The sequence below is a fragment of the Aricia agestis genome, chromosome 6, assembly GCF_905147365.1.
Source record: "Aricia agestis chromosome 6, ilAriAges1.1, whole genome shotgun sequence".
In the NCBI taxonomy this organism is placed as follows: Eukaryota; Metazoa; Arthropoda; class Insecta; order Lepidoptera; family Lycaenidae; genus Aricia; species Aricia agestis.
In genome coordinates this window covers 466,492-484,946 of record NC_056411.1, presented here as the reverse complement: position 1 = coordinate 484,946, position 18,455 = coordinate 466,492, and the positions used below count along the sequence as shown (strand labels likewise).

The following is an 18,455-nucleotide window of genomic DNA, read 5'->3' as shown; positions in this document are numbered from 1 at the left end:
TATTTGCTATAATATTTACAAAATAAACAAACTCTTGTTGTTTATTTTTTGACACATGCCCCTAAAACATCGTTTGAAATATGTCACTAAGACTTAAGAAGAGTGACAGTGACAATCTATCACTCTTGACATATGTGCGCCGACATGTACGCAGGGTTGCCAGATTGGGGGTTTTTTTCGCAATTCTGGGGAAAATTTTGACTCTAGGCGAAAATTTGGGGAAACAGTAGTTTCTTTGGGGAATTTTTTGGGGAAAATAAATACACTTTGGGGATTTTTTGGGGTTAGCACTTCTAAAAGCACTTCTGAATATACCCATAAGAACTAAAATTAAGACGACAACAACCTATTTTACATTCAAAAGAAACCTTAGTACTGAGAATATAAATAAATTTAAGGACACTCTAAAAAAATTATCATGGTCGTCCGTTTATGCTCTTTTAAACCTAGATGAGGCTTTTAATGAATTTCATGATACTATCATCATGTTATTTAAACTATGTTTTCCTACAATTAAATATAAAATTAATAAAAAGGATTCTAAAATAAAATGGCTTACCAAGGGACTCAAAACATCTTGCAATACTAAAAGAAAACTACGACTCAAATATTATAAAAATAAAAGTTTGGAAAATAAAAAAAAGTTTAAAGACTACTCAAAGATATTAAGAAAATGTATTATAATGGCTCAGAAAAATAACAACAATAGTTACATAAAAAACTCAAATAACAAATGTAAGGCTTCTTGGGATATAATCAAAGGAACCAGACAAATTGCTGAATCCAAAATCATAAAAGAAATAAACTTTAAAAATACACATAATATTACAGATCCAGTTCAGATTGCAAATATTTTTAATGATAATTTTATAAATCCTGACTTAATCGACAATAATCAAAAAAGTAATAATAGTGATAACAAATTTAAAATATCTCAAAATATGAACAAAAATAAACAAAGTATTTTTCTTACTCCAACTGATGAAAAAGAGGTAATAGCCATGATAAACTCCTTAATGAACTCAAACTCAACGGGATATGATGAAATACCTGCAAGGCTGCTAAAATCATGCGCCACCGAATTAGCATCCGTATTAGCATATTTAATCAATTTATCATTTGAACAGGGAATATTTCCAACTAAAAAAAAATCTATTGTTATCCCTATTCTTAAAAGTGGATCTAAAAAAGAAGTTAATAATTACAGACCTATTACACTTATCCCTGTCATTTCAAAGCTGTTCGAAAAAGTTATGCACAAACGACTCACCTCTTTTCTCGGAAAACATGAAATTATAGTCAAAGAGCAGAATAGCTTCCAAAAATAGGTAAAAGTATTAAATGACGTAATCGAATGGTTGAACTACAATAATTTAAAGGTAAATATAAAAAAAACAACATACATGCAATTTTATAGTAAGAAAGGCAAAGCAAAAGTCCTGTGTGTAAAATATGACAACTCAGTATTAAAAGAGGCTAAGACTGTGAACTTCTTGGCTATAACCATTGACAATAATTTATCATGGCAGGCACATATTGACAAAACCTGCAAAAAAATAAACAAGTACGTATATCTTCTTCAATCCCTTCACAAAACTGCAACTGCAGAAACTGCGTTAATTGCTTATCATGCGTTTGTCATGTCAGCTCTTAGATATGGCATAATAATATGGGGAACTCTGTAGACATATCTCGACTATTATTGAACAGAAAAAGTGTATCCGAACCTTATGTGGAGTTCATCCTATGGAATCATGTCGCCCTCTTTTTAAAAAGTTAAATATCCTCACACTGCCATGTTTGTACATATATGAGATAAGCATATTTGTCAAAAAACATATCTCAGAATATTATACAAAAAGTCCCAGTTTCTAAATAGAAATACTAGGTATCCAAACCAGTTAGTTCTACCAAACTCAAAAACAACATTAGCCAGTAAAGGATGTTATAATATGTCAATCAAAATTTATAATAAATTACCCAATGACATAAAAGAATATCCATTATCTATTTTTAAGAAAAAAACTATTTGAATGGCTGGCAGAGAAATGTTTTTATTCCCTAAATGAATTCATTATATAATTATTGACTGACATATTATTTATAATTTTATTTAATATTCTATTGACATTTTCTTATCTTAATATCTTACTCGACATCAAAATTGTGTATTAGTGTTGACTTATAATTAATTAATCCTTTATAACTTAATCCAATGACTTTATTCTAACTGTAATTGACATGTTCTAAAATTGTATATTTTTCTATAGTTTTTAGACTTTACTTATCATGGACCAATTGAAATATTTAGCATTAAGTTTACTAATAGGTGTACAATTTATGAAAAAATTAGTGGATAACTCATATTTACCCATCAATGTCTTTGTTGTAGTCGTCAGAATAATAAAATATGTAAGTAGTATTCATGAATAACCTCAAGTCATAACTCATGTGCAACTTCATCCAAATCTTCCAGCTTCCTAAGATGGGTGCTAAAATAACATTCTTTGCAAATAAATGATGATTATGATTATTATGAAAAAAACATAACAAACAGATGAAACCAACGTCCTTTTCATTCGATTAACATCCTGGCAAATTTGTTGTTTGTTTGTTTTGGTTTGTTTGGTCGTGTGCGTACAATGATGAAAAAATCAAAACAGATATGTTACTACCGCGTGCGTTGTGAAGATTCAAATACGACCCAATTGGGCCGTCTGTTGTTTAGTCTGCATCGAGCGCAGTCACGAACATGCCGCGTCTTGTTTTACCTAAATAAATTGAAAATGACGTCGTGCGTGTTTCGAAAATGTACCAATTATGACTCGAAAGTAAATTAAATACATGTAATCTCTTACTACATGTCTTGATTGCAATAAATACCTCGATTATTTACATTTTCAATTATTTTTTCGAACAATCTGGAAAAAATCGAATTTTCGTCATAGCTCAGGCGAAGAAAGAGACAGCGATATGATTCGACGTTTAAAAATAGAAATGTCTCTTTTACGAGTATGTAAATGGTTTTTCATATCTTTTGTTTCACTTATCTGTCAAATGTGTCAATGTTTGCAATTTTGAATTTGAAAATTGTTCGGAAGAGATTTAAGCCGGAAAATAGTATGGACGTAACATATCTGTATAAGTAGAATATCATTGAGTGCGTATAAGGCCTGACAGACGTACGAACTTAAATTACGCGGTTCGCGAACTTACTCGGCTCGTCGGTGACACACGAGAATCGCTCACACTGGATTATCATGCCCCCACATTCGCGGCTCTTTGCTGACACACAGGCGATTAAGGCTGGTATAAATAGTCAGTACTCAAGATGCATCTCGGTCTCAAGACACGGTTCAGGCTCTGTGATTGGTTCGCTGCCAGGACCAATCACAGAGCCGAACCGAGTCTTGAGACCGGGTCGCATCTTAAGTACTGACTATTTATACCAGCCTAACTCCTAAGATCGTCGAGCCATAGTCCGCGTACTTACACGCACGTCTGTCAACTCACACCCTTAAAAAATTGTCTCTTTGGTCGAGCGAGCGATCATGTGTTGTGTATCTGTTTAACTGTCGAGTGATTCAAACTACTAAATCGAATAAAAGTAGTTTTAATTTTATATTCGGTTTTTTTCTGTAACAAAGCGATTGGGGATTTTTGTTTTGAAAACGTATCATTTTGGGGAAATATAAAAATCAGTTTGGGGGAAATCGTAAAATTGCATCTGGCAACCCTGCATGTACGGTACCTATTCAATTTATTGCAATTTTCATTGTTTTACTTTAATAAAACATTTATTGAAAAACAATTAATTACAATTTTCGTTGCAAACATGGAGCTAGAGGCGAAGATAAAGGAAGACATGAAATCATTTGGCTGTAATTGCCCAAAAAAGATTGCTATGGCCTACCACCTGTATATTAATCTCGTGGATGAAAAATTGATGTACGATACTGAGTACTGTTACAATAAAGATATAGACACGCTGTACGTGGTCGCTCGTCCCAACAAGAACGAGCGATTGAACATATACGTGCCTGTGCCTACCGACAGCGATGTGGATGTGTCTTACATAGGCAGACTGCAGGAAAATCTGTGCACAGTCGAGACCGGGTCTAGTATAACCTTGGCCTTTTTCGAGAGTGACTTTACAATAGTTATGTACACCTTTACTAAGGGTCTCGCTCTTCGTCAGTCTGCGGTACTCTCCAACCAGCTGAAGATGAAGCTGGAGAGACGGAGTTTTATTAACAGTGAATTGAAGAAAAATAGAAGAGACATTCTGAATGATGCGTTAAATGGTGGTGCCGTTGAAGATGATGACTGTGAAATAGTCGGTTGATTTATACACAAGGTTGTATTTGAGCACTGATGATGTAATATGAATTGCAACAGGATGAGAGAATTCTAAGAATTGAGCTACAATTAATATGAAAAAAAAAACAGCATGTATATTATTTAAAAGAAAGAGTAGATAAGTTTTAATTTCAGTGAATATTATAATATGTATATTATATTATGGTCCCTGCTTAAGCCAGAAACCAAGTTTTGCCATTGGCATTGTTTAAAATGTGTCGGCTTCCTTGTGTTTGCTGAGCATTCAACTTGTGTTTGTATCAGGTGCAGTCGCAGCCTAAAATTTTGGAGGGGTCAGACAGTAGTGGGGGGGGCGGGGAGTAGACAGTAGCGGTCATTGTCTCCCTGTCAAAAACCTTGCCATTTTCTTTAGAAACTGCGATTGACAATGAAGTGTCAGATGTTTCTAGTTTAAGGGTGATATGGTATTTTGCATACTCGATGTGAACTGAATATGTAGCATATATATCACTTCGAACTCAATGACCGCTACCGCCTCGTTTTGCTGAGTACAGTTTAGTCACCACACTAAAAAATAAAAATTTGTCACTGCTATGGGGTAGCTAGAAATTTCCTTTTATTATTTGGCAAGATTTTGAGATTTATCGATTTGTCCCAGATTTTGGGGGGGGGTCATGTCCCCTGTGACCCCCCCTTCGGACGGCGCCTGGACGTCTACCATGAGGATGAAATTTCAATGTTTCGGACGAAAATTTGAGGCGTATCCCACTATGAAATACTTTCGTTTGAAACTTCGATCCAATCGAAGATCAAGTGACGTTTCTTGTATCAAACCTTACCACGAGCGCTTTTTAGATGTCCGAAGATTTGAATTTGACAGCTCATTTCTTGGGTGTTTACTGTCAAAATCTACGATAACAAAAGAGGTACCTTTTGATTATCGGAAGCATTAAAAAGTGTTAAAACCAGTGAATATGGTATGATATATTATATTATTGTGTGATTTTACTTATATTAAACTATGTTTATGATACCATAAGATTGTATTTTAGTGTAGAATGATGAAAATGTAATTACATAATATTACAGGTAAAGGAATACCACTTGGAGCGCAGAAGATCCCAATAGGCAATAATTTCTAATAAGTACCAAAAGTGTTTCTATAGCCGAGAACAAACTCAGTCAGGAATTATTTCGCGCACTCTATGAGAAGATCATGACTTTTTAGCGCCTCAAAATGAAAACAAGTTACGGTAAGAGAGGAAGCCAGCAGGCAAATTGCTATGCAGACTGACAGTCTTTCACTAAAGCAATGCAACTTAGTCAAAACTCGAATGGCACAGGCAAGAATAATTCTGCAAAATGCACAGTAATTAACCTAGTCAGCTACTGGTAAAAAGCATAATAATTTTATCCTACAACTTGTGACTGTACTTTAATTATGACTTATTCAAGTATCATTATTTACCATAGCATTAGTAATACTTTTGAAATATTTTTTATTTCAGGTAAAATACCAGTAGGTATACTTACTTACTAACAGCTGTTCCCAATTTGATCTATCTCTGGTTTTGCCCTACTAGAGATAGGAATAGCTCACATTAGACATCAGAGACACATATTTTATGTCAATTGTGAGCTACTCCTTTCTCTAGTAGGGCAAAACCAGAGATAGATGAAATATTGGGAACAGCCGTTAATATGCTAAAATATAGATGTTATTCATACCCAGATTGAATGTTTATCAAAAACAATATTAAGCAATGTCTATGTCGCAGTATGATAGATATAGCCGTAATATAGCTATATCCCTAGGGATTTACTTATATGCCGTAATGCAGTCAAATACAACGAAACCCCTGCCTCCACACTGTTAAAATCATTTCACTAAACTTATTCCAGTAATATGATTATAATATCACTAAACTTATGTAAACTCAACTGTATCATAATTATGTTTCTAGCAACATAGTAATGAATAGCTTGCATATTATAACTATGTAATGGTATATAGTTATATCCCTAGGGATATAACAATATACCTAGGAATATGACTATATTACGGCTATAACATCTATGCTATAAAGAGCATAAAATAAATAAGTAATAGTTAAGTAGTTATAAATAATAGTTAAGTATATAAGTATGTAATGGTTAACTGAACATTTTATCTTGTGGAGTGTAGACCAATAATGAAATAAGAATGTATCTCTATCAAGACTATAATATTATTGTTAACATCAGTGAATTTGTATGCTTTTATAATATTAGTTAAAAGTATTGATCATAAGAAAGACATAATATATATAAGTGTAACATCAAAATGTACCACCACTTAAGAAGCAAGTAAAGAATATGAAAGAAATAACTTTATTATTAATTATTGAGATCATTACTTTGAAATAATATGTAATTACTAATTAATTTCAAAAGTAACAAAAACACCTCTTCATTGATAACCATAATTAGTTATTCTGGGATTAACTGAATAAATAAAGGCAACAGAAGTACTTAATATTTATTACCTACTAGCTGTTGCCCGCGACTTCGTCCGCGTGGACTTCAGTTTATAGCGCGCGATGTCAACAAAATTGGTGTCAAAAGCTTTTATAAAAAAACCCTGGTACCCCTTAAATCAATACAGCTGTGCAGTGTGCACACAATAAGTATTTCATTTTTTTATATTAAACTTTATATTTTATGCCAAATTTTAAAGCTTATTTAGCCCTCCAATTACACAACTTTACCCATAAACTATTTATCATTGATAGATTTAAGGTTACGTCACTGCACAGATAAAGTACTGAGTTATTTAATATCGTAGAATAGATATAACAATCGAAAAAAATCGAAACTTAAATGTAAGATGATACCACGTCTTATAGAAAGACTTTTGAGCAAGCGTCAGCGCGATGTAGAAGACGCACGGCGCCATCTATTATGAATTGTTGGAACTAACTTAATTTGAACAAATTTACGCATTTTCACCCCCTTACAACCCTTTTTTCCAGTAAAAAAGTAGCCTATGTCCTTTCTCAGGCTTTAGACTATCTGTATACAAAATTTCAATACAATCGGTTCGGAAGTTTTGGCGTTTGGCGTGAAAGCGAGACTGACAGACAGACAGACAGACAGAGATACTTTCGCATTTATAATATTAGTATAGATTATGTGCACACTGCACAGCTGTTTTTGGGTATTTTGATTAATTAAGGGCCGCGCTACACTGGAATGGAGCTGCCATGCGAGGCGAGCACTTTCAGCGCTGCCATTCCGGTGTAGCGCGGCCCTAAGAGGGGTACCACTTACCAGGGTTTTAAAAAGCTTTTAAATTTGACACAATTTTTGTTGACACCGCGCGCTATAAACTAAAGTCCACGCAGACGATGTCGCGGGCAACAGCTAGTTATGAATAAAAACAATATTATATAGTAAAGTAGGTATGATTAGTTCTGTTACAATAATAAAGTAAAAAATAAAACGCCATCTGTTTTCATATATTAGAATTAAAATGTTGATTGCATTGATATATTTTCTGGATGGAATATAGGCCAACACGGTACACTCGAACTCCTTTATTTTAGAGCGCCTTCTGTTATCAACTTGTCACATATATTAGAAATGCAGTAGGAGTTCTATAAGATAAGATAGATTGATTATTATTATACCAAGTGATTATATTATTAAACATAATATTCTAACGTATTAAAAACTATAAACAAAAACATACTAACTAATAAGTATGATTAGTTCTATGTTACAATAAAGTAAAAAATAAAACGCCATCTTTTGAATCGTATTAGAACTAAAATGTTCATTGCATCGATATATTTCTGGATTTTTTATAATATTATACATAAAATATGTTTAAGATTTTTGAAATTTTATTTTAATACACAGCCAAGACCCAGGAACATTGACAATTTTTTGTTCCGCTTGCGGGACTCGAACCCAGGACCCCCGGGATGAGCGCTGGCCACGCGCAATGCGAATTCATTTTCATCGATATTTTCATGGAAATAAGATATTTTCCCACATCAAAATGTAGCCTAGGTATGTCCTTTCTCAGACTCTAGAATAACTGTGTACAAAATTTCATTGCAATCGGTTCAGTAGTTTTGGCGTGAAAGCAAGACAGACAGACAGACAGAGATACTTTCGCATTTATAATATTAGTATGGATAGTATGGATTAGAAATGCAGTAGGAGTTCTATAAGATAAGATAGATTGATTATTATTATACCAAGTGATTATATTATTAAACATAATATTCTAACGTATTTAAAAACTATAAACAAAAACATACTAACTAATAAGTATGATTAGTTCTATGTTACAATAAAGTAAAAAATAAAACGCCATCTGCTGAATCGTATTAGAACTAAAATGTTCATTGCATCGATATATTTCTGGATTTTTTATAATATTATACATAAAATATGTTTAAGATTTTTGAAATTTTACTTTAATACACATCCAAGACCCAGGAACATTGAAAACTTTTTGTTCCGCCTGCGGGACTCGAACCCAGGACCCCCGGGATGAGCGCTGGCCACGCGCAATGCGTATTCATTTTCATCGATATTTTCATGGAAATAAGATATTTTCCCACATCAAAATGTAGCCTATGCCCTTTCTCAGACTCTAGAATAACTGTATACAAAATTTCATTGCAATCGGTTCAGTAGTTTTGGCGTGAAAGCAAGACAGACAGACAGACAGACAGAGATACTTTCGCATTTATAATATTAGTATGGATTAGTATTTTGTGTGTAGCGAAAGCGATGCCACAGTAGATTTTATAACGATCCAAAATGAATTTGGACTGATATATTTTCAATAAAAGGTTAAAATCAATAATAATTATTTTAATCTTGCCACAATATTATTATAAAATATAAGTGGTATTGCGGCAAATTTGCAGCAACACAAACACATTCCCAAAATATCAGATATTTCATTCATCAAGTTCTCCTTTATGCCCGCAAACTGTCTGCTACAATGCACTTCTTTTGCTACATGTACTCTTCTAGGTGGATTAATATACTTCTGAATATACAGAATTTTTTGTAAAAATCCTCATTCTCCTTTCCTTACTGGAACATGTAGCTGAAAACAAGAAGAAAAACATTTTATTTACAAGCACTTTAATATGCTTACACCTTTTGTTCAATTACTTTCTTAATCCTTCGATCACGGGTGCTTGGAAATCTATTGTTATTGATCACCGGTGATCTTATGGGGCTTTATAGGTTAATTGTTATGAAGTAGTTAAAGGTAAGTTTAATAAAATAAGTTTTGCAAAAGTTCCCTTTATAGATTTAGTCAGACTTGAGACAGAACATTTATTATAATAAGAGAAAGGAACTTTGACTTTAATTAATGTTGAATGAAAATATAATAAAACGTTGTGGATCAAACTAAGAAAAAAATTCAATGACTATAACATATTTCAGTCGATATCTTGGTAATAAGTTGATAATGTAAGCTCTTAATGTTGTGTACTTACAGTGTTGAGTACAAGGTTGTTGCATAGCTCATAGGAGCTGTTGTAGCCGTCCATCAACTGGAGTGCAGAGGTTCTGCAATAATAGTTTTATAATTAATATATGTATAAAAATGAGTTAACTTGTAAATTAACATTATTAAATGTGGTATTTATTAATATTTTATTTGATATGTATTTATGTACATTATGATTTATGATACTTAATCTATATTATGATAAAAATTAACTTTCAATTTTATTAGTCTCTCGAGCTGAACTTGAGAATAGCTGAACCAATTCCCCAAATTTTAGTCTTAAAATATTTGTTAAAGTCCAGGGAAGGTTTGTGTGGTAAGAAATTATGAAAAATTGCGAGTAAAATAAACAAAAACGACATTTTTTTTCAGAAGTGATACAAAGTTCACCGGGTCATTTAGTTTTATTATAAAAATAAGATCATGTTAGGTGTCAATCTATGTAGATCTTATTTCCATATCTTAAATATTGTTCTACGATAATTATATTGACTGATGATCACTTTATAATTATTTTAATTGTTGTTGATTGTCATTTAGTGCAAAACTTACCCTTTGCCATTGTGGCACAGTTTTAGTAAAACTTCCAAAGTATAACAGGTGCATATTCCTCCCCAAGGTGTAAACCTATATTCCACGCTCGCAGTCGTCAATCATTATAGTGCCGTCTTCAGACTTCGCCTAAACCTCAACTATTTCTGTAAGTACTCAATCTTCATGCTTTTGAAGTCGGTACCAGCTAACCTTAGCGTAAGTTCTATGTCAAGGATCTCAGAACTTTTCCGGGCTGGTAGCGACTTCAAAAGTACGAAGATTGAGTACAGAAGTAGTTGAGGTTTAGGCGAAGTCTGAAGACAGCACTATAATAAGGAATAAGAATTACTTATTTGATTCTTTTTAGATTATGTTTAAGAATATTAAGTAAGTAGGTACTTTTGTTTTTACCTTGGAAGTCGGTTTTAATTTTTTGTTAAAAAATAATAATTAAGTAAGTAATAAAATTGGTATTAATATTTTTTGGCCTTATTCATTATAAGAACTTGTAATTTAGTTTGTTTCCTTGACAACTTTAAAAATGTTTTCAAGTTAACTTACATAAGTACCAAAATTTGGGGCAAACGCTGTGTAAATGAAAGACTTTACTTTGTTTTATTTTTATTGTTTTATTATAAATTAGGTATAAAATGGTATACACATCCACTTTAAATGTGGCTGGCAATGACTTGCATATGGTGACTGGTGGGAAAACAAGTAGAATTTAATAAGCAGCAATAAAGGAAGAATTCCTTCTCAATTTACATAAAAGTCAGTCAGTACTTTACCAATTAAAATATATTTTTAAATTCTCTAATATTTAACTTACATACCTAAATATTTAACTTATGTACCTTTATTTAATTTACATTACAATTGGCCACTCACCTTAAACATTCTTAATAATATCATTTTGGTTAATTTTGCCCGCTATGAGAGTACCCATTTAAATACAAAATGTTTAATTTTGAAGCATTTTTGAGTACTTTAAATGTGTACTCTTATATTAGGTCAATAAAATAACATGCGAGATAGAGTAAAGAGCTCTAATAAGCAATTTACAAAATTTCACACAAACTTTAAATAATAAATATAAATAAAATGTTAAAAACTCCACAAGCTGCTACTTTGAAACTATGTTAGTTATGTAAAAAACTAAGTAATTTAGAAAGGAAAAGAAAAATCTTAGAATTATTGTAAATAGTGTAAATTGATACCGTGGTTGAGGTCGTTCGATGAAAGTACAGATGAAAGACACTTTAAAACTGATAATATGCGATACTTAAATAAAAAAACAAGTAAACTTTACATCTGGTCCCTTTTAACATTGATTACAATATCAGCAAATGTAAAATTTCTCTTAAAATTTTCTATTTTATAATACATTTCAATGTGAATACAACATTCGAGTGTCCATATTTTCACTAGCACTTTGTTTCACAAGAGTCTGAAGTCTGAATACAACACTTAGCACCATTCTTATAATAGGTCTTTGAGAGTCTTGATACATTTGCCCCGGAAACAAATCTCGGTCTCGTGGGATATCTCCGTGGACATTGACGTACTGATGACTCGTCTGGGATCCATGAAGCTGGATATCGATGATGTTTCTACCCTCTCTGTGCTGCTAGTCGCTGCCTCAGTAGCGATTTCGGCCTCCTGGGACTGCGACTCCGCTGTGAATTCTTCTGGAATGTACGAACTCTCTGTGGTGGTTTTGTTCGCTTGAGGTTCCTGTTCGATGTTTCTAGCGTCTGTACTATCAGTGTCTCTGTCATTTGGAACGCTTTCTTCGTTTTCGTCGGATGACGTCACACCGAAAAGGTAGTCCATAAAACTAAATCTATCGGATCGGTCGTGCTTCGTCGAGCTCGATGTAGGTTCTGTAGGTTCACTATAGTAAGAGGTATCGTCGTATGTGGGGTCCGGTGAGCCAGTACCCAAATCCATTTCACCCGGGTTGACTTTGTCTGTAGGTGTTTCTTTGTTCAGGAAGGACTCAGTGGTTAGCTTGACCGTCTCTTTAACGTCTACTTCGCTAGTGGCATTGATTTTTGGAATATCTATCTCTGGGATTACATCTAACTCGTCTTCATTATTGTCGAATAAGTTTTTGATGAAGGAGTACTGTGGCTTGTAGGTGGTAACTTTGAACTTAGGTTTGTCTTCGACGACTTGATCGATTGAGTTGGTGGGAACACTTTGTCCTAGCCGGTTTACTGTCTTGGAGTAGTATTGAGATTCGGCAGTCTCGATTCCCTCAGAAACTGGACGAACCTTGACTTTCTTCCAGTAGCCACGTCGCCTGTTTTGTACTTCTTCCTGTAAGGTTGATGAGATATAGGTATAATATAAGTAAGCATATATTAAGTGTCCGCATACGAAATTTTGCCGATTTCTCTGATTAACAGACGTGATTTAACAGTTAAAATACAGTCTATAAGTTTTAATGGACAACATGTAAGATCATTTCAATTATAATCTAATGTTGAAGCTAGATTTTTGTTTTTTTTAAGTATTTTTAAATATTCCAACTCAAACCCGCGACAGTTTTGTGATTTTTGCTGTAAAAGGTTTAGAATATCACCTGTTGGCTGTTTATGGATTGTATTGACGTCATAACGGTATGAAAAAAATACAATGTACTGTTGAGAAAGTCGTCTATACAATGTTGGAATTACTTTTTACCAATTTAATATGAAATAGTTGAGTAAAAAAATATGTAACTCGGCAAAATTTTACAGAAAATGGGCAAAGAATTGCTGTTAATTTCGGCAACTTGGAGCTGTAATTCATAAAAAGAAAACGACAGAAATAATCTATACTTAGATAAAATTGAAAAGCAAATTGTGCCAAAAAACACGATTCAAAACAACCTAAATCTCACATTAGCCTTGCGGCGAGTAATATAATGTGAGATTTAGGTTGTTTTGAATCGTGTTTTTGGCACAATTTGTTTTTTTTTTCTTTTTTCTCGAATTGGATAGAATTTTATCTATATAGATTATTTCTGTCGTTTTCTTCAAAATTTCGGCAAAATTTCGTATACGGACTCTTAAGTGTAATTTGCCAAATATTTTTTACGCTGTTGTTGAATTAACATGTTAACAGAACTTAAAATGTCTAAAATATTATTACTTTATGGAAGAAAACCCGAGATGGCCTACGTGTGACAAAACTAAGTGATAATACAGGTGTAACAAAACTAAGTGATAATACTACTGGGTGGGTGGTGTTCGATAATAACTAACGTTTCGTTTCGCAATCTTACTAAGGCGACTCGCGTTTTCGCGAAAACACGACCTTTTGTCAGTAAGGTTGAAAAATGTAATCACCATTGTCTAATTATCCGTGTTTTCGCGAAGTCCCTAGAATTTTCGCGATAATCCGATTTATCAAATCATCCTACGACATATAAGTACATAGTAATATATTGAGTTCACTGTGAAAGTAGCAGCGCAGAAGACAGATCTTACACACCCTAAAGTATTATCACTTAGTTTCGTTACACATTGCATACTTATACAGTTGAACAATTACCTCTTTTGGAGAAGAAGCTTTTGGGCGACTCGTCGTAATTTCTTCGTGCGTGGGCGTCGTAGATTTAACGGCATAACTATCTCCGGACGATATTATTCTTTCAGGTGGAATCTCGCCAATTTCGCCACCCTTGTGTTTCATTACTTTATTTGTGTATTCATCCTCATCTTGCTCTTCTAAACTTTTCATTACTTCTTCCAACATTGTTTCAAAGGTCGACATTGTATCACTTGGCTCACTTTTTGTAACCTTTGTCTGTTCTACGAGAGCTTCAAGAGTTGGTGGAATATCGGGAACCTTTTTTATTACACGATTGTTAGTCGCTGGTGTCACAGATATTAATATTTCATCATGTCCGACGGTTATTATATCCAATTCCTCGTCCTTATTACTTTCCTCGACTTCTTTGTGTTGATTATCTATATCATTTGGATTGAAAGGCTTAAATGCTCCACCAGAGAATTTAGGGGACCAGTGGTCAGATTCAGGTGCCGCATATTTAGGCCTATGGATTGAGTAATTTGGATCTTGGTCTTCTGTTATTTCTTCAAGTTCTGGTTCAGGGGCAGGTTTTTTGTTAAATCTTTCAGAAAACTTTGATCTATACTTATTCACAGGTATACTTCTGGCTGTAGTAGTAATGTCTTCAAGTTGAATATCGGGCTTTTCCGTAGGTTTTTCTGTAGGCCGTCTTCCCCTGAATCTGTTTTTTGCTTCGTAAGGTCTTCTATTAATAGACCCTTCTGTAGATGTTGTTGTGTAGGTTGGGCGTTTTCGTCTAAACTGTCCACGCTTTGTAGTAGTTTCCGTAGTCGTTGATGTGGCTTCTGTCGTTGGATCTGGTTTGTATACTGGCTGTCGGTAATCCTTAAATTCCGGCCGCGCATGAATTTGTTTAGTTTTTAAATCAGCTTCAATTTCTTCAATACGCATGGTTGTACGTCGCTTGTCGAATGCTGGTCTGTAAGTTATAGGTGCATTATTTTTCCTATCGTTCTTTATTTTTGAAGATTCAGTCGTAGACGTTTGGTGATGCTGTCGGATGACACCAGGGCGTATTCTCACTCTGTTATACGACGGTGTCGTTTCGACAGCATTATCCTGCTGAGCTTCCTCTTGACTGAATATATGTTGATTTTCAATGCTCTTTATTTCAGGAGCTTCAGTTTCTCGATCTTCGTTTCTTTTAGAATCGTTCGCTTGATCGTTTTGATTTCTTTCATACAAATCTTCTGTTTCATGATTTACTTGGGGTGAGGTTTGTAGTGAATAGCCATCCTCGTTTGTTAGTTGAACATTACTAGTTTTTGTTAGATAATCTTCATAGTTTTGGTTCTTTGGTAACGGTACGTCGTCAGCATGTATTCCAGATTCTTCATGTGAGATATACTGTACAGTTTCTTTGGGTTGGTTGTGCTCAGTTATAGCGAGCTCATCATTACTGAAGGCATTTGCAGTGTCTTCAGAATTCGTTGACTGCGCATTTTCAGACTTCCCAATGGGTTCTGTAATAGCTTCGATGTCGATTGTACTAGCCCTTTCCATGAGTGTCACAGGATAGTTTTGGTGGAGAATATCTCTTTGGTATGCGAGATCACCCATTTTATTTCCATTTTTCGTTTGTTTTTCGTAGGTTTCTTCACCTTCTGACGGTTTGTAATGAATCTTGCCCCTTGTTCTTTGTCTGTAACTTTTTGTAGTGCTCTCATTCGACTCATATGATTCCTTGGTAGATTTTTCTGTGACAAATTTGTTTGGTTCATATCTTGATCTAGAAGTCGATGGCCTTCTTTCCCTCAAAGGTCTCCTAGTCACTGCAGTTGCACGTGTAGAATATTCATTAGATTCTGACTTTGTTGGATATTTAGGACGACCTCTTGTTCTTAACGGTGGGGTACGTTTTGATGTAGTAGTGGTAGAGGGCGTAGTAGTAGTAGTTGTTGTTGTCGTATAAGACTGTTCTTCGGAACTATAATTTACATTATAATTATTATATTCACCAGAATTTGATGAATTTATTTCAGCCGATTCCGTTTCAGGACTTTTGTTCTCACCAGAATAGCTCCCTGATGTAAACGATTGCGTTGTATTGGCAACGTTAGGATTATACTGCAATTTGCTATCCACATTTTCGTAATTATTGTTGTAGTTGACGCTCACAGAATTTTGAGGCTGTGCTTTTTCACTGTTGTAGTTTGAAACAGTTTTTTCTGGATATTCATTTACATTTTTAGTTGGAGTTTGACGGTATGATTCGTAATCGTTTTGTTTGTTGTAATATATATCCGGTTCATAATTTTGTTCGTAACTGGGACTTGGACTCTGAATATATTGTGTCTGCTCATATTTCGGCTCACTAGAGACGGGAATATTTAAATTTTGATTTACATTTCCGCTGTAATAATCTTGTTGATAGTTCTGTTGATAACTGGGGGTCACCCTATTCGGTTGTTGCGTCTGTTCGTATTTCACCTCTGTAGTAAGTACAGTAGCAGGAGTCGATGACGGTGTCTGAGACTGACCATAGCCTTGCGTTGTTGCCGATGACTCTTTGTATTCATCAAAGAAATTTTGATATTCGCTTGGCGCGTTGAACTGCAGACCTTGATTGATTGAGTATGGATTGTGAGTTTCCAACAATTGAGTAGAATGGGTCGAGGGTTGTCTCGTTGTTATTGTAGTTGATTGCGTTGTGCTCGTTGTGTCTTGTAAGTAATTATTTCTAAATACTTTTCTTGGCTCTTGAGTCTGATAGTTTTGTTGTTGTGGGAAGGTAACGTATTGTGATGGACTAAATTGGGTTTCTCTATTTATAAAATATGTGCCGGGTTTGGCAGTCAGTAAACTAGATTCTTGTGGTCTTATTGTACTGACGGTCTGAGGTTCGAAAGAATAGTAATTCTGTTTATAGTTATTGCTGACTACATTCTCTTTCGGCGCGGCAGTGCTGTAGTAGCTGACCTTTGGTTTTTGTGTTACGGGCTGTCGGTTGTCGTAAGCGAATGGATCTGCCGTGTAAGAGTTGGGGAATACATTAGCAACGGTAGAAGATTTAGTTGATGATGAGGACTCTTGGATCTGAGAATTTATAACAACTGATCCAACATGTGGTGAAGGAAAAGGAATCTTAGCAAATCCTTGCGGCGTATTATAACTCAAAGGTGCAACGAAAAATGGCAGTTGCTTTAGTTTTTTGTCTTTGTTTTCAATATTGGACAAATATGGTAATTCAAATTTTACAAAACCGTCTGGAGGATTTAACGATGAAGGTCCTATGAATACCTCAGGCGCGTTCAATGGGTTCACTGAGTCTAAAACTGGAACAGTTCTTGCGTTTTTCAGAGATGATAATACGTCACCAACTTTGATATCTTTTCTCGAATCCTGGGTCAAAAAGATGGCCAGGGGCGGTTGATGCGGCTTAAGCTTCGGTTTCGGAGTTGTAACGGTAGTTGTAAAAGGCAGTGTCAACGTTGAGTATTTTGTAGTATCAATTTCTCTTGGCGGAGAATTGAAACGATTCGAGAAATCCTGGGGCTTATATGCTTCAACAGGTTTGGGAGTACGATTCGAAAATTCCTGGGGCTTGTACTCTTCAACAGGTTTGGGAGTAGGTCTCTGAATTTCGGCTGCCAAATTCTTCATGAGAGGATTCTGTTTAGGAACCTGATTGTACAATTCCGAATTTAGAATCTGCGGAGCGGTAATCGGATTTCTAAAATTGAATTGTCCCTTGTTCAGCGATTCCAACGGAACATAAAGTAATTGAACTTCCTCTCGCTCTACTTTCGTTCTCGGCGTATTGATTATTTCTTTTGATTTATCATAATTGTCGAATCTTATCTTATGAAGCGACTGGGGCTTGGGTCTTTTATTCAATCCTAGATCGGTGTTGTTTTCAACGCGGTAGCCGTCTACGAATTTCGGCGGTTCCGGCCTCAGCTTCGGCGCCTGGTTCAAAAACGGCTTGGCGGGCGAAGGCAGCGGCGGCAGAGCTTGCGAAAATGAGTCGAACTTAACCGGCCCAGTATTAGATAGCGGCTTCGGTTTGAACTGGGGCACGCTATCAAAATTATACTGCGGGGCGATGAAGCCCTGCGTCAGGGGAAAGTTGGGCTGCGATAGGCCAAATCTCATGCCCTGCCCGAAGCCTTGTTCCGTCAGGTAGTTCTGCGGTGCCGACGGCACCGACTGCAGGTAGAGCTGCCGGTTGGGCTGGGAGTTGTAGAACGATCTCGACGGGAACGTGTCCCCGTTGAAGCCGCTGAGAGTTCTCGTCAATTCTGGAAACGGTTCCGAGAGGATCCTGGGTTCGGCCACCGCCTGCCGCTTGAGCGGGACCACCGGCTCCACGGGCCCGGTGAGGGGCACCCAGTCGCTGATGTCCGCCGTGTACGAGCTGATCTGTCGCGACCATCTCGACTGCTCCTTCGGCGCTGCCACCGCGAGCAGAGCTATGCACGCTAGCACCTTGTACGCCATCTGAAAGTGATAATCACAGTATTAATCGTCGTCGTTATTATGCCTTAAGTAGGCG

At 35.3% G+C, this 18,455-nt stretch overlaps 2 protein-coding genes and 1 long non-coding RNA gene across 3 annotated transcripts in view; 1 reads left to right on the top strand and 2 right to left on the bottom strand.

The window, feature by feature from the left end:
* Positions 1-3,755: 3,755 nt before the first annotated feature.
* Positions 3,756-4,933, top strand: LOC121727841. The gene has a single exon (XM_042115867.1). The coding sequence runs from the start codon at positions 3,836-3,838 to the stop codon at positions 4,343-4,345; it is 510 nt and encodes a 169-aa protein (XP_041971801.1). The 5' UTR covers positions 3,756-3,835; the 3' UTR covers positions 4,346-4,933.
* A 4,241-nt stretch (positions 4,934-9,174) lies between these two features.
* On the bottom strand, positions 9,175-10,501 carry LOC121727939. Its single transcript, XR_006035748.1, has 3 exons — positions 10,397-10,501; positions 9,831-9,903; positions 9,175-9,430 (listed from the first exon to the last, which is right to left on the bottom strand). It is a non-coding gene; the product is annotated as an uncharacterized LOC121727939 (long non-coding RNA).
* A 996-nt stretch (positions 10,502-11,497) lies between these two features.
* Positions 11,498-18,455, bottom strand: part of LOC121727930 — a 42,146-nt gene continuing 35,188 nt past the window's right edge. Inside the window, exons 2-3 of the mRNA XM_042115995.1 lie at positions 13,919-18,400; positions 11,498-12,700 (exon numbers count right to left, since the gene is read on the bottom strand). Coding sequence (XP_041971929.1) covers positions 11,858-12,700; positions 13,919-18,400 — 5,325 coding nt within the window. The 3' untranslated portion in view covers positions 11,498-11,857. The remainder of the gene's footprint in view (positions 12,701-13,918; positions 18,401-18,455) is intronic.

Bases quoted from the DNA above. Each gene is read 5' to 3' on its own strand.
- LOC121727841 (XM_042115867.1), top strand. From the start codon at position 3,836: ATGGAGCTAGAGGCGAAGATAAAGGAAGACATGAAATCATTTGGCTGT.